The sequence below is a fragment of the Pseudophryne corroboree genome, chromosome 10, assembly GCF_028390025.1.
Source record: "Pseudophryne corroboree isolate aPseCor3 chromosome 10, aPseCor3.hap2, whole genome shotgun sequence".
Taxonomy (NCBI): Eukaryota; Metazoa; Chordata; class Amphibia; order Anura; family Myobatrachidae; genus Pseudophryne; species Pseudophryne corroboree.
In genome coordinates this window covers 323,421,929-323,438,329 of record NC_086453.1, presented here as the reverse complement: position 1 = coordinate 323,438,329, position 16,401 = coordinate 323,421,929, and the positions used below count along the sequence as shown (strand labels likewise).

Sequence of the window (16,401 nt, the reverse complement as noted above, 5' to 3'; positions counted from 1 at the left end):
ATTCCACACGGGTTGGGGTACCGAAACCGCATGGTTCGGTGTGACCCATTTTATATTAAAATCCTTGAACATAAAAAAATTCAAGTTCAAGATGGAATCGCTCAGGGCGGTTATTGCAAGCCTGGACGAGGGGGATTACATGGTATCCCGGGACATCAAGGATGCTTACCTGCATGTCCCCATTTACCATCCTCGCCAGGAGTACCTCAGATTTGTGGTACAGGATTACCATTACCAAGTCCAGACACTGCCGTTTGGACTGTACATGGCACCGAGGGTGTTTTATCAAGGTAATGGCCGAAATGATGATACTCCTTCAAAAAAAAAAAAAAAAAGGGAGTTGTAATTATCCCGTATTTGGACAATCTCGTTATAAGGGCGAGGTCCAAGGAGCAGTTGGTAGTCGGGGTAGCACTATTTTGGAAAGTGCTACAACAGCATAGGTGGATTCTAAACAGTCCAAAGTCACAGCTGGTTCCTATGACACGTCTACTGTTCCTGGGGATGGTTCTGGACATAAACCAGAAATAGTGTTTCTCCCGGAGGAGAAAGCCAAGGAGTTGTCATCTCTAGTCAGAGACCTCCTGAAACCAAAATAGGTAGCGGTGCATCATTGCACGCGAGTCCTGGGAAAAATGGTAGCTTCTTACGAAGCAATCCCATTAGGCAGGTTCCATACAAGAACTTTTCAGAGGGACCTGTTGGACAAGTGGTCCGGATCGCATCTTCCGATGCATAGGCTGATAACCCTGTCTTCAAGGACCAGGGTATCTCTACTGTGGTGGCTGCAGAGTGCCCATCTTCAAGAGGGCCGCAGGTTCGGCATACAGGACTAGGTCCTAGTGACCATGGATTCCAGCCTTTGAGGCTGGGGGGCAGTCACATAGGGAAGAAACTTCCAGGGACTTTGGTCAAGTCAGGTTATTTCCCTACACATAAATATTCTGGATCTGAGGGCCATTTACAATGCCCTGAGGCCAGCAAGGCCTCTGCTTCAAAACCAGCCGGTACTGATCCAATCAGACAACATCACGGCAGTCGCCCATGTAATCAACAGGGCGGCACAAAAAGCAGGATGGCGATGGCAGAAGCCACAAGGATTCTCCGATAGGCGGAAAATCATGTGTTAGCACTGTCAGCAGTGTTCATTCCCGGAGTGGACAACTGGGAAGCAGATCTTCTCAACAGACACGACCTCCACCCGGGAGAATGGGGACTTCCTCCAGAAGTCTTCCAATAGGATTGTACACCATTGGGAAAGGCCACAGGTGGACATGATGGCGTCCCGCCTTAACAAAAAGCTATAAAAGATATTGCTCCAGGTCAAGGGACCCTCAGGTGATAGCTATGGACGCTCTGGTAACACCGTGGGTGTACCAGTCGGTTTAGGTGTTCTCCCCTCTGCCTCTCATACCAAAGGTACTGAGAATAATAAGAAGGCGAGGAGTAAGAACGATACTCGTGGATGGCCAAGAAGAGCTTGGTACCCAGAACTTCAAGAATTTATATCAGAGGACCCATGGCCTCTGCCACTCAGTCAGGACCTGCGGCAGCAGGGGCCCTGTCTGTTCCAAGACTTACCGCGGCTGCGTTTGACGGCATGGCGGTTGAACGCCGGATCCTGAAGGAAAAGGGCATTCCGGAGGAAGTAATTCCTACGCTTACTAAAGCCAGGAAAGAGGTTACAGCAACTCATTATCACCGCATATGGCGAAAATATGTTGCATGGTGTGAGGCCGAAAGGGCCCCAACAGAGGAATTTCAACTAGGTCGATTTCTGCATTTCCTGCAAGCAGGAGTGACTATGGGCCTTAAATTGGGTTCCATTAAGGTACAGATCTCGGCTCTGTCGATTTTCTTTCAAAAAAGAACTCGCTTCAGTACCTGAAGTTCAGACATTTATAAAAGGAGTGCTGCATAGTCAGCCCCCGTTTGTGCCTCCTGTGGCACCTTGGGATCTCAACGTGGTGTTGAGTTTTCTTAAAATCACATTGGTTTGAACCACTAAAAACCGTGGATCTGAAATATCTCACATGGAAGGTGGTTATGTTATTGGCCTTGGCATCTGCCAGGCGAGTATCAGAATTGGCGGCTTTGTCTTGTAAAAGCCCTTATTTGATTTTCCATATGGATAGGGCAGAATTGAGGACTCGTCCCCAGTTTCTCCCTAAGGTGGTGTCAGCGTTTCACCTGAACCAGCCTATTTGGTGCCTGCGGCTACTAAGGATTTGGAGGACTCCAAGTTGCTAGACGTTGTCAGGGCCCTGAAAATATATGTTTCCAGGACGGCTGGAGTCAGAAAATCTGACTCGCTGTTTATCCTATATGCACCCAACAAGCTGGGTGCTCCTGCTTCTAAGCAGACTATTGCTCGTTGGATTTGTAGTACAATTCAGCTTGCACATACTGTGGCAGGCCTGCCACAGCCAAAATCTGTCAATGCCCATTCCACAAGGAAGGTGGGCTCATCTTGGGCGGCTGCCCGAGGGGTCTCGGCTTTACAACTTTGCCGAGCAGCTACTTGGTCAGGGGCAAACACGTTTGCAAAATTCTACAAATTTGATACCCTGGCTGAGGAGGACCTGGAGTTCTCTCATTCGGTGCTGCAGAGTCATCCGCACTCTCCCGCCCGTTTGGGAGCTTTGGTATAATCCCCATGGTCCTTACGGAGTTCCCAGCATCCACTAGGACGTTAGAGAAAATAAGAATTTACTCACCGGTAATTCTATTTCTCGTAGTCCGTAGTGGATGCTGGGCGCCCATCCCAAGTGCGGTTTATCTGCATTACTTGTACATAGTTATTGTTAACTAAATCGGGTTATTGTTGAGCCATCTGTTGAGAGGCTCTATTGTTTCATACTGTTAACTGTGTTTCATATCACGAGTTGTACGGTGTGATTGGTGTGGCTGGTATGAGTCTTACCCGGGATTCAAAATCCTTCCTTATTGTGTACGCTCGTCCGGGCACAGTACCTAACTGAGGCTTGGAGGAGGGTCATAGTGGGAGGAGCCAGTGCACACCAGGTAGTCTAAGATCTTTCTAGAGTGCCCAGCCTCCTTCGGAGCCCGCTATTCCCCATGGTCCTTACGGAGTTCCCAGCATCCACTACGGACTACGAGAAATAGAATTACCGGTGAGTAAATTCTTATTTTTCTTTATTGTCTGATGTACTCCATTCCATCTGGACAGAATCAGATGCTGCAGAGGTCTTGAATGGAATTGTGCATACTCCACCATGTTGAATGTTGACACCATCAAACTCATCACTTGCATTGCTGCGTGAATTGATACTGTTTGACTGTGTAACAACTCCTGAGTACTTGACTGTACCTTGGATATCTTGTTCTGAGGTAAAAATACTTTCTGCAGACTTGAATCCAGTACAGCCCCTAAGTGAGTCATCCGTTGTGACGGAACCAGAGAGGACTTTGCCCAATTTATGAGCCACCCGTGCCTCTGTAGACATGTTATTGTCTGTTGGAGATGGCACAGGACCAATTCCTGTGATTGTGCCAGGATTAAAAGGTTGTCGAAGTATGGAAAAATTCTTATCCCCTGTTTGCGGAGATAAGCTGCCATAACCACCATGATCTTTGTAAATACTCTGGGAGCTGTAGCTAACCCAAAGGGTAAGGCCTGGAACTAAAAATGCTGCTGGAGGATGGCGAACCTGAGATAACACTGATGGGACAGTGCTATAGGAACATGTAGGTATGCATCCTGAATATTTAGGAATACCATATAATCCCCTGGTTCCAAGGCCAAAACTATGGAACGTAACGTCTCCATGTGAAACCGTGGTACCCAAATGTATTTGTTTAGAATTTAGAGATTTAGAATCGGTCGAAAAGACCCATTTGGCTTCTGAACCAAAAACAGGTTGGAGTAAAAACCCTTTCCCCATTGTGCAGGGGGTACTGGAATGACTACTCCTGACTGAAGCAATTTTTTAACTGCTTCTTGCAAGGCCCTTGCCTTCGCCTCCACCTGAGACGGGCTGGTGCAGAAGAGCCTTCGAGGAGGATGCCTCTTGAAGGGGAAAACATAACCTAGAGATACCACTTCTTGCACCCAGGTATCTGTTGTAGACTGCTGCCAGGTCTGTGCAAACTGAAGAAGCCGGCCCCCTACCCTGGGGTACCCCAGGAGGAGTCCCGCATCATCAGGCTGATGGCTTCTGGTTTGGAAGCTGGCCTTCTTGCAGCCCAATGCTTCTTTGACTTCCCCAACTTATTGTATTGGGCTGCTTACGATCACTTTATCCCTTCGCTTTTCCTTGCGACCGAAAAGGCCGAAAAACTGGGCCCTTAGGTTCAGGGTTATATGTGGGCGGAAACTTGACCTTCTTGGAGTCTGCTTCTGATTCCAGAATATCTGTCAATTCTTTACCAAAATGAATATTTCCAGCAAAAGGCAAAGATTCCAATACCTTCTTAGATTCTGAATCAGCTTTCCACGTACGTAACCAAAGTGCTCTGCGAGCAGCTATTGTTGAAGCTGATGCCCTAGAAGCAATAGTACCCATATCTAATGCCGCTTCTTCCAAGATTACTGCAGCCTGTTTAATATGAGCTATATTGGATTTTTATTCTCTAGAAGCTGAAAAAACATCCTCTTTCAGTGCATCTGCCCAGGCAGCCACTGCCTTTGCCATCCAAGCTGAAGCCATTGCTGGCCTTATGACTGCCCCAGACAGAGAAATATGGTTTTCAGAAAACCATCCAGTCTCCTATCCGTGACATCATTTAATGATGTTGATGGTAAAGGCATTATAGATTTTCGCACTAATCGAATTACATGCATATCTACTTTAGGAGCCACCTCCCTTTTTAAAAAGTCCCCTGCAGGAAAAGTATAATTGGAATCCCATTTTTTTAGGAATTCTATATTTTTTATTGGGTGTAGCCCAAGCCTCTTCCATGATTTCCGTCAGCTGGTCTGACCATGGAAACTCAGTCTTAATTGTTTTGGGATGTTTAAATACAGGTGCCTTGGTTTTTAACACAGGCTCTGCTGAATCCTTTAAGGATAGAATGGCCTTCATAGCTCTGATTAATTCAGCTATATCCACTGAGCTGAGACCTTCTTCCTCGTCTTTACTCAAGTAGAGTAAATTGAATTTTCATCTTCTGATGAATCATCTTGTGTAGCCTGTGAAGGTTTACTTACCATCGGTTTATCAGCTTGTTTCATATGAGAAGCTGCTGGGGGAAATGATATACCGTAGGTAGAGAGCTGCATGTATGGGTTAATAGTGTACCCCATTCCTGGTAAAGAAGCTGAAGGAATTAACCGTTCAGCTATACTGGACAGGGTCTGTGCAAACATAGTCCAAGGTGGATCCATATGTACCTGACGTTGTACAGGGATCTGCCTTGTATTTTGCTTAAAAGCAAAACAATTTGCACATAAACCATCCTGAACCAGATCCTGAGAGGATAATACAGTTTTGCAAGACAAACATGATATGAGTGTTGGTGTTACTGTAAGTGTACCTTTGTCACTTTTGCCGCTCTTAAATAATCCGCACTTTCACAGTATACTACACAATTTGTGACTGTAATCACTTTAACCTTCTAAAGTGATATCAATCTGACCCTACCCATGCACCAGCATTGAGGATCAGAAGAAACAACTGACAAATATATACTAAAGCAAGCAATCCCACTAGCAGTCAGTCACATGTTATATATTACTCATATGAGCACATTATCAACTACAAACACATTTTATAGTATGTAGGAGTGCATATTACTGAATCCTGTTTTACACAGATCTAACGTATTCAGACGCAATGCGAAGAAAACCACAGTAAATGTACACAGACTCATGTGCAATAGACACTTAACTATTCATACTGAACAAAGAAGATAGAAATTTAGTGCTGTATAGCCCGTACTCAGTAGAGTGGGATACAGGGAGACTCGCCTAACTTCCAGGATCGATCAATACGTTAGCGAACGATGAGTGGATTCAGACGCTACTAGTGTACACTGTCGCTCCGGGAACCTATAGTGAACACAGACGCTCAGTGAACACAGACGCACCGGTCACACAGCCCAATGCTGCGACCGGTTCTCCTCACGGTAGCGCTTAGTGAACACAGACGCAGCGGCCTATGCTGCGACCGAGTCCCCTCGTGGTAGCATCTGGGACGGAAGCGAGGAAACAGTCCAAGGTGGGAGACTCGGCGGAAACTGGTCATGAACCGGGGAGGAGGGGCGACCAGGAGAGCCTCTAACTCCTCCTGATGACATCAACCCTAGGGGTCGCGGCCTCATACTATTTCTGGTGCCTAAGATCCCTAAGGCCTAGCGCTGGTGCACCCGCGGTGGCAGCCGCGTCAGCTACTGTTTGGTAGTCTCCTCCCAAATACAGTGTGGCTGTGTCCGTATTCCATCTACTAAGTGGAATCGATGCCTTACCTTCTCTCCGTGCTCCGGCCACAGCCTGGTAACGTCTGCTAGACCTGCTAGTATATCCGACACAGACGCCCGCCGAAACAGTACTGTACTCGTGGGTAAGCGTTGTCGCGGCCCGGCGGAGAGTTGTTGGAGCGACTTTTTCTAAGCATATAAGACGCTGTTTAGAAAAGATCTCTCAAAAAACTAGTAAGACAAAAATAACATAAGAAAGCTTAGGACTGCTAAAAGGAACAGCTGCCCTCTGCCGCACCAAACAAAAAACTGATTTGCCTGAGCCAGTGGGCGGGGATATGTGGACGGGCCCGTTGCATCCTGGGAGGCCTGAAAGCTTTTGATCGTTTGGTGCCAATCCGCTGTCGCTCCATCATATCCCATTGTTATCCAGTGGATAACCTGTGGACCCTGCCGGGGAAATTGTCGGAACTAATTGAATACCCCCCTATATCTTCTCTGTGAAAGTTTGTATATCCTATAGAATTCACATACAGTAGCACTACCAATCAAATTTGAGTTATGATTACAATAGATTGTATGACTGGATGATGAGCTTACACCACTACCCAGATAGTTTTCTGTGTTCCCCTTTGCAGCACACAGCGCCAAAGTATCTTCTTTTCTCTTACGTCCTAGAGGATGCTGGGGACTCCGTAAGGACTATGTGGTATAGACGGCTCCGCAGGAGACATGGGCACTGTAAAGCTTTAGAATGGGTGTGCACTGGCTCCTCCCTCTATGCCCCTCCTCCAGACCTCAGTTAGTTCCTGTGCCCAGTGGAGACTGGATGCACTGCATGGGAGCTCTCCTGAGTTTCTCTGAAAAAGCTTTTGTTAGGTTTATTATTTTCAGGGAGCACTGCTGGCAACAGGCTCCCTGCTTCGTGGGACTGAGGGGAGAGAAGCAGACCTACTTCTTGAGAGTTCAAGGGCTCTGCTTCTTAGGCTACTGGACACCATTAGCTCCAGAGGGAGTCGGAACACAGGTCTCACCCTGGGGTTCGTCCCAGAGCCGCGCCGCCGTCCTCCTCACAGAGCGGGAAGATAGAAGCCGGGTGAGTATAAGAAGAAAGAAGACTTCAAAGGTGGCAGAAGACTTCAGATCTTCATGAGGTAACGCACAGTGGTAACGCTGCGTGCCATTGTTCCCAGCTCACACACACAGGCACCGCAGTAAAGGGTGCAGGCCGCAGGGGGGGTGCCCTGGGCAGCATTAATATACCTCACATAACACTGGCTAAGTACATATATACACTATAAAGTATATATATTTCCGAATCCCCCGCCAGTATAAAGATTTAGAACGGGAACGAAGCCCGCCGTCAGGGGGCGGAGATTGTTTCCTCCAGCACTAACCAGCGCCATTTTTTCTCCTCAGCATACAGAGAAGCGGCCCCAGACTCTCCCCTGCTGTTAATTAATACAGAGGGACAAAAACGAGGGGGGGGGGGCCACATTTATTTGGTGCAAAATATGTGGTGTTTTACAATTGTAATAAAAACCGCTGACAGACTGGGTTTTTTGTCTCAGTATACAGTGGCGCTGGGTGTGTGCTGGCATACTCTCTCGCTGTCTCTACTAAGGGCCTTATGGTGGGTCGGTCCCCATAATATTAGGTATCCCTGTGTGTGTCTGGATGTCAGTACGTCTGTGTCGACATGTCTGAGGTGGAAGGCCCATCTAGGGAGGAGGCAGAGCGGATGATTGTGGTATCTCCGTCGGCGCCGCCGACGCCTGATTGGATGAATATGTAGAATGTTTTAAATGCTAATGTGACTTTATTACAAAGTTTGGACAAAGCTGAGTCCAAGGATTAAAGCAGGAAGTCAATCCATAGCTTTTACTGTGTCACAGGGCCCTTCGGGGTCGCAGAAACGTCCCCTTTCACAGGTAGTAGACACTGATACCGACACGGATTCTGACTCCTGTGTCGACGGTGATGATGCTAAGTGGCACCCAAGGGTGGCCAAGTGTATTCAATATATGATTGTAACAATTAAAGATGTTTTGCATATCACTGAGGACCTCTCTGTCTCTGACACAAGGGTCGGCATGTTTAAGGGAAAGAATCCTGAGGTAACTTTTTCCCCATCTCACGAGATATCGCCCTGTTTAAAAAAAAAAAAAAAAACTTGGGAAACTCCAGATAAGAAACTGCAGACTCTCAAGAAAATATTATGGCGTAACCTTTCCACTCCCAGGACAGGTTACGGTGGGAATCCTCACCCACGGTGGACAAGGCATTTACGCGCTTGTCGAAAAAGGGTGGCTCTACCTTCCCCTGATACGGCAGCCCTTAAGAGTCCTGCTGATCGCAGACCGGAAACTACCTTAAAATCAATTTATACATACGGGTGCCCTACTAAGGCCGGCAGTAGCGCCGGCATGGGTGGGTAGCGCAGTTGCAGCGTGGGCAGATAACTTGTCATCTGACATTGACACCCTAGATAAAGATACCTTTTTGGTGACCTTGGGTCACATTAAAGACGCAGCATAATATATGAGAGAAGCTGCGAGTGATATTGGGCTGTTGGGTTCAAGAGCCAATGCCATGGAGCTTTCTGTTAGACGGTCCCTGTGGACCCGCCAAGGGACAGGTATACTGTCTTTAAAAAAAAAAAAAAAAAAAAGACTTTACCTTACAAAAGGGAAGTTTTATTTGGGGAGGGCCTCGCGGATCTGTTTACACAGCGTCCGCGGGTAAATCTACTCTTTTGCCTTATGTTCCCCCACAGGAAAAGAAAACACGGCAATATCAGATGCAGTCCCTTCGGTCGCATAAGTTCAGAAAGGGTGGGGGCTCTTCCTTCCTCACCAGAGGTGGAGGTAGAGGAAAAAGAACACCAGCTACGGCTATTTCCCAGGGACAAAAGTGCACCCCGTCCTCCACAAAATCCACTACATGACGCGGGAGCTCCACTGAGGGAGCCAGCGCCGATGGAGGCACGTCTTCGACTCTTCAGACAAGTCTGGGTTCAGTCGGACTTGGATCCTTGGGCAGTAAAAATTGTATCCCTGGAATGCAAATTAGAATTCGAAGATGTGCCTCCCCACCGATTTTTCAAATCGGTCCTGCCAGTTTCCTCCTCAGAGACGGAAACAGTGACAGCTGCCATACAGAAACTGTATCATCAGTAAGTGATTATCAAGGTTCTCCTTATACAGGTGAAGGGGTTTTATTCAATCCTTTTTTGTGGTCCCGAAACCGGATGGCTCGGTCAGGCCCATTCTGAATCTAAAATCCCTGAACCTATGTCTGAAAAGGTTCAAATTCGAGATGGAATCTCTCCGGGCAGTGATCTCCAGCCGGGAAGGGGAGGTTTTTTATGGTGTCACTAGACATGAAGGATCCATACCTTCATGTCCCCATTTATCCTCCTTATCAGGTGTACCTGAGATTCGCGGTACAGGATTGTTATTCCCACGTCCGTCAAGTTAATGGCGGACATGATGGTGCTCCTGCGCAAGCAAGACGTCACATTTATTCCACACTTGGACAATCTCCTGGTAAAGGCGAGTTCAAGGGAAAAATTGTTACAAAGCGTATCTCTCTCCCTGAGAATACTACAACAACACGGCGGGATACTAAATCTACCAACGTCACAGTTGGTTCCAAACTCGACTGTCGTTTTTGGACATGATTCTGGACACAGAAAAACAAAAGGTCTTTCTCCCAGAGGGAAAAGCCCAAGTATTCCAGAACATGGTCAGAGACAAAATGAGTGTCAGTTCATCAATGCACTCATGTATTAGGAAAGATGGTGGCGGCTTACGAGGCCATTCCACACGGACTTTTCAGTGGGACCTTCTGGACAAGTGGTCAGGGTCCCACCTGCACATGCATCGGAGCTCTGTCCTCCGGGCCAGGGTCTCTCTCTCTCTTTCTCTCTTTCCTGTGGTGGCTCCAGAGTGCGCACCTTCTAGAGGGTCGCAGGTTTGGTATTTAAGATTGGGTTCTTGTGACCACGGACGCGAGCCTCCGAGGATGGGGAGCAGTCACACAGGGAAACAATGTTCAGAAAATATGGTCAGGCCAAGAGGCTTACCTACACATCAGTGTGCTGAAATTGAGGGCCATTTGCAACAGCCTCAAACTAGCGGAGAATTTTCTTCACAACCTGCCTGTTCTGATCCAGTCAGACAACGTTGCGGCAGTGACGCAGGTGAACCGCCAGAGCGGGACAAAAAGCAGAGCAGAAATGGCAGAAGCCACCAGGATTCTTCGCTGGGCGAAAAATCATGTAAGCGCTCTGTCAGAGGTCTTCATTACAGAGGACTCAATCTCCATCTAGGAGAGTGTAGACTTCATCAGGAGGTCTTTACAGTGGTGACAAGTCGTTGAGGACCTCCTCATATAGACATGAGGGCATCACGCCTCAACAGGAAGATTCGGACGTATGGTCCCAGGTCGGTCGAGGGACCCTCAGGCAGCGGCGGTGGACGCCCTGGTGACACCGTGGGTGTTCAGTCGGTCTATGTGATCCCTCCACTTCCTCTCATCTCAAAAATATTGAGAATCATAAGACAAACAAGAGTGCAGACGATACTCATTGTTCCAGATTGGCCTCGAAAGGCCGGGTATGCAGATCTTCAGGGACTGCTCTCGGAAGATCTGTGGCCCCTTCCTCACAGGGAGAACCTGCTACTGCAGGGGCCGTACGTGTTCCAAAACTTACCGCGGTTACGTTTGACGGCATGGCGGTTGAACACCAAATCCTAGCTAAAAAGGGTATTCCAGAGGAGGTCATTCCTACTCTTATTAAAGCTAGAAAAGATGTTACGGTGAAACACTATCACCGTATCTGGAGAAAATATGTGTCTTGGTGTGAAGCCAAGAATGTTCCTACTGAGAATTTCCAACTAGGACGTTTGCTCCATTTTCTACAGACAGGAGTGGATATGGGCCTAAAGTTAGGCTCAATTAAGGGGCAGATTTCTGCCTTATCCATATTCTTGCAGAAGGAATTGGCTTCTCTCACAGAAGTCCAGACTTTGGTAAAAAGAGCGTTACACATCCAACCTCTTTTTGTGCCCCCAGTGGCACCATGCGACCTTTACGTGGTGTTAAGATTCCTTAAGTCACACTGGTTTGAACCACTTCAAACAGTTGAATTGAAGTTTCTCACTTGGAAAGTGGTCATGTTATTGGCCTTGGCATCTGCGAGGCGGGTGTCCGAGTGGGCGGCCTTGTCTTTCAAGAGCCCCTATCTGATTTTCCATGCGGATCGAGCAGAGTTGAGGACTCGTCCTCAATTTCGGCCTAAAGTGGTTTCGTCATTTCATATGAACCAACTTATTGTGGTGCCTGTGGCTACGGGATCCTTGGAGAATTCCAAGTCCCTTGAGGTAGTCAGGGCCTTAAAGATTTAATTAGCCAGAACGGCTACGGTTAGGAAAATAGATGCACTGTTTGTCCTGTATACAGCCAAAAAGGTTGGCACTCATGCATCTAAGCAGACTATTGCTCGCTGGATCTGTAACACGATTCAGCAGGCTCATTCTACGGCTGGTTTGCCGGTACCAAATTCAGTTAAGGCCCATTCCACTAGGAATGTGGGCTCTTCCTGGGCGGATGCCCGAGGCGTCTCGGCATTACAACTTTGCTGAGCAGCTACTTGGTCGGGGTCAAACACTTTTGCTAAGTGCAACATGATACCCTGGCTGATGAGGACCTCGTGTTTGCTCAGTCGGTGCTGCAGAGTCATCCGCACTCTCCCGCCCGTTCTGGAGCTTTGGTATAAACCCCATGGTCCTTACGGAGTCCCCAGCATCCTCTAGGACGTAAGAGAAAATAAGATTTTAAACCTACCGGTAAATCTTTTTCTCCTAGTCCGTAGAGGATGCTGGGCGCCCGTCCCAGTGCGGAAACATTCTGCAAGACTTGTATATAGTTATTGCATACTTAAGGGTTAAGTTACAGTTGAGATCGGCCTCTGGCTGATGCTGTTTTGTTCATACTGTTAACTGGTGATTGTATACCACGTTGTACGGTGTGTATGGTGTGGGCTGGTATGTATCTCGCCCTTAGATAACAAAATTCTTTTTCTTCGTACTGTCAGTCTCCTCTGGGCACAGTCCTAACTGAGGTCTGGAGGAGGGGCATAGAGGGAGGAGCCAGTGCACACCCATTCTAAAGCTTTACAGTGCCCATGTCTCCTGCGGAGCAGTCTATACCCCATGGTCCTTACGGAGTCCCCAGCATCCTCTACGGACTAGGAGAAAAAGATTTACTGGTAGGTTTAAAATCTTCTTTTCTTTTTCCCAGATGAGGCATGTCCATGCCTCTCAGTTTCGATCACGGCACGTCAGTACCTGGCCCCCGCGGCTGGCTCAACAGCCCTGTTGGTTTTAACTTAAATTGTGTTCAGAGATTCTACAACTATAGGGGGTAATTCCAAGTTGATCGCAGCAGGATTTTTGATAGCAATTGGGCAAAACCATGTGCACTGCAGGGGAGGCAGATGTAACATGTGCAGAAAGAGTTAGATTTGGGTGTGGTGTGTTCAATCTGCAATCTAATTTGCAGTGTAAAAATAAAGCAGCCAGTATTTACCCTGCACAGAAATAAAATAACCCACCCAAATCTAACTCTATCTGCACATATTATATCTGCCTCCCCTGCAGTGCACATGGTTTTGCCCAATTGCTATCAAAAATCCTGCTGCGATCAACTTGGAATTACCCCCATAGTCCGATAATTTACATTACCTTTGCGACTCACTCTGTTTTTTTCATTCAAGGTGCATGTCAAGTCTGAAGCCCTTGCTGTGAAAATATCTCAAGAAATAAATTACGCAAAGAGTCTTTATTACGAACAGCAGCTGATGTTAAAGCAAACGGAGGAACAAGAGACTTTGGAGTTGAACTGCTAAACAAAGCACAAGAGACCCCAAGCATCACCCTGCCGTTTCTCTCTACATTAGTGTTGGATAGACGTACTGTATGTGTTTGTATATATGGATCTATATAATGCGTATTAATACAATACTAAAATTGGTGTGTTAATAAACACTACTGCCTTTCAAGTATATTGAGATCGGGGATAATTTATATTATGGGTTACTAATATTTAATATGATAAATGTAATTATTAATATATACATTTGAAATAGTTCTGATTTTGAAGAAAGACCTTTATTTTGCTATTATGTAAATATTGTTTAATGTAAATATACGAGACTATGAAAACTTATTTGTGTAATGTGTCAGGTCTGTTTACACCGTAGTCTTTAAGCTGTGAGAAATTGCACTAAGTCTCCGCAGCGCGCAACACTTGGCGCCCGTGCGCGAATTTGTATTGAATGTCTATGACGTAGGATATTATACCAAAATTATGCAGCTGCTCTTCTCCGACGATGAACTGCTGAAGCGATATATTGTAGTCAATTGGCTTTCTGTCCTAATGAATAATGGATCAGCCCACAAAAATACGCATCAAGTACACTTTAAAAATAAGCTCATTTTAAGTACCTGTTAAACTTACCTACAGCAATCCTTGTATAATAAGTTAACATTGTAAGTATCATTTTGAACACTTGGCTTTGTGGGTCTGGAAACCAATGATTTTGTAACTGTACAACATACTATATTTAAAAATAAAATGTTTTACTGATCTGTCTTTATTGTGATGGTGTTACGTATTCCTAAAACAAAGCAAAAGAAAATCACAGCATAATTATATTGGATTTCCATTTTGTTCTACTTGGCGCTATTACTGCATCTTATGCACTTTGTGTTGAGAATGTTGACATTAGTACTTACCGAGCAGATCAGTGATTCAGTAACATATTGTTATACTGTGTTGCAATAGAATTTTCTCTTGCATTTATCCCAGTTAATATGTTGATAGAGTAATAAAAATGTCATGATTAGCGCACAATAACGATTATTTTTTTAAATGTGAATATCTGCAAATCTATAAGTAGGACAGTAAATTGTTTAATATTTTAATTATACCCTTCATCCACAATGAATATATTTATGCTATATGGTGCAATGGCAGATGCATATGCCCTTATACAGTACTTAGTGTCCTGTGCTCATACAGGAGGCAGCTATATTGTGGTTTCACCCAATACTCTCCTCTTAATTCATTGTGAACTAATGTCATGCTTTATTGCTCAGTGCTGCCCGAATCCTCTACGTCAGAGGTTCTCAAATGCGGTCCTCAAGGCACCCCAACGGTCTAGGTTTTTAGTTTATCCATGCTTGGCCGCAGGTGACTCAATTAGCACCTCAGTCAATTTGGTTTAACCTTTAACCATCTGTGCAGAGCCATGGATATACCTCAAACCCGGACCGTTGGGGTGCCTTGAGGGTCGCGTATGAGAACCTCTGCTCTTTGAGATTCTCAAAGTCATAGAAGATCTCTGTGCTCCCAAGAGAGTCTGACAATTTCTCTGGTGCCTTTCCAGAATGCGATATAGTGGTCATAACGCAACACAAACACACAGTTCACATATTCTTTGGCCACCATTGTGTGGTTTACTGCAGTGGGCAAAATGTGATGGGACAAATTGCGTCTCAGTATGTGGAGCATGATGACGCAAAAGGCGTCATTAAATCATACCTTGCTTCACAAAACTCCCCTCATCTCCCAGAAAAGATCTTAAAATATAGGCAAATATATCGTGAACATTGTTTATTATAGCGAGGGCTTATCATTACTGCCTTTACTAGATGAGACACTGATGTGTGTGTATGAGAGGTTTGTTTTTGTTTTTTGGTTTGTTTTTACAGTGGCCAAGGACAACTTGAAAAGTGTTTCTCTAATGACAAGCAACAGGAAGGTGCTAAATGCACCAGAACAAGACTTGACACCTGCTAAAATGCACAATTCCTATTATTTCCTAAATAATTAATAGGGTGCATTGTATTGATTACTAAATTCTCAAAATGGCGGCTTATATTGTGTTTGGAGAACTTTTTGAGAAACGCAAATGCTTGCATTCATTCGATGTTAAAATGTATGCTAGAAATGCACTTTAAATATTGTTTCCAGGAATGCTAACTTTATACAACTTTTAGTATTTGCTTTTTGATAATACTTTGATTATTTTGTTTGTTTTATTTGGTTATACCATGGGGTATAGACGGGTCCACTAGGAGCCATGGACCTAGTTTAGAAAATGGGCCTGGAGGAGCCGGTCATGCTTATGGAAACTCCTGAAGAGTTTTCTGCATTTATTTTATATGTTTGTTATTTTCAGGCAGGGCTCTATAGCACCAGCCTGCCTGCTTCATAGGACTTAGGGGGCAGAACGGCCCAACCTCTTGCAGCACGCCGCCACCACTAACAGAGCCAGAAGAATGAAGAGTGGTGAGTACTAAGCCAGCGTCCCGGTTAGCGGGGCGCCGCCCATTATGGCGGCATGAGGGTACGGAGACGCATGGCCTCTAACCAGGGCGGAATGCGTCTCCAGTCACAGTACACGGCTGCATCTCAGTACACCGTACCCACACTGGCAAAAACAGCCTTAAAAAGGTTTCTTCTCCATTTTAAGCACCAGATTACCTCAGCCAGTATAAAAAAGCGGGAAGACCGTGCGCCATTGAAGGGATGGGGCCTTCACTGTGAGCGGATCCAGCAGCTCACCAGCGCCATTTTTCCTCTGCAGTGGACACAGATGCTGACTAACAGGGATACGCAGCTCCTTCGGAGAGACTCCAGATTACCTCAGTGGTACCAGGGGGTCATAGCAAGGGGGGAGCGATTATTAGTGTACTAAGTCCCCTATCAGGGTTCTTAGTCTGCGACCCAGCTAAGCTTGGCATTAGCGATAAGGGCGCAGTGGGGGCTGGGTCCAAATAACTCTGTCTCCCTGAAGGGCTCTTTGTGGGTTAATTGTGCTTAACCTTTTCCTGTGTGTGTGTGCTTTCACATTTACATTATGTCAGGCAAAGAGTGTGTTTCCTGTACAGCGGAGTGTTCCTCTTCACCAGGGGGCTCACTACTGGGTACTCAGGGCAGTGCACCTTCCCG

At 46.1% G+C, this 16,401-nt stretch overlaps 1 protein-coding gene across 4 annotated transcripts in view; it reads left to right on the top strand.

Moving 5' to 3' along the window:
- VPS13D (vacuolar protein sorting 13 homolog D) overlaps nucleotides 1-14,037 on the top strand; it is a 504,218-nt gene extending 490,181 nt beyond the window's left edge. For all 4 annotated transcript variants that reach the window (XM_063943541.1, XM_063943538.1, XM_063943540.1 and 1 more), the window contains one exon: nucleotides 13,160-14,037. In XM_063943541.1, coding sequence (XP_063799611.1) covers nucleotides 13,160-13,291 — 132 coding nt within the window. In that variant the 3' untranslated portion in view covers nucleotides 13,292-14,037. The remainder of the gene's footprint in view (nucleotides 1-13,159) is intronic.
- The last annotated feature ends 2,364 nt before the right edge of the window (nucleotides 14,038-16,401 follow it).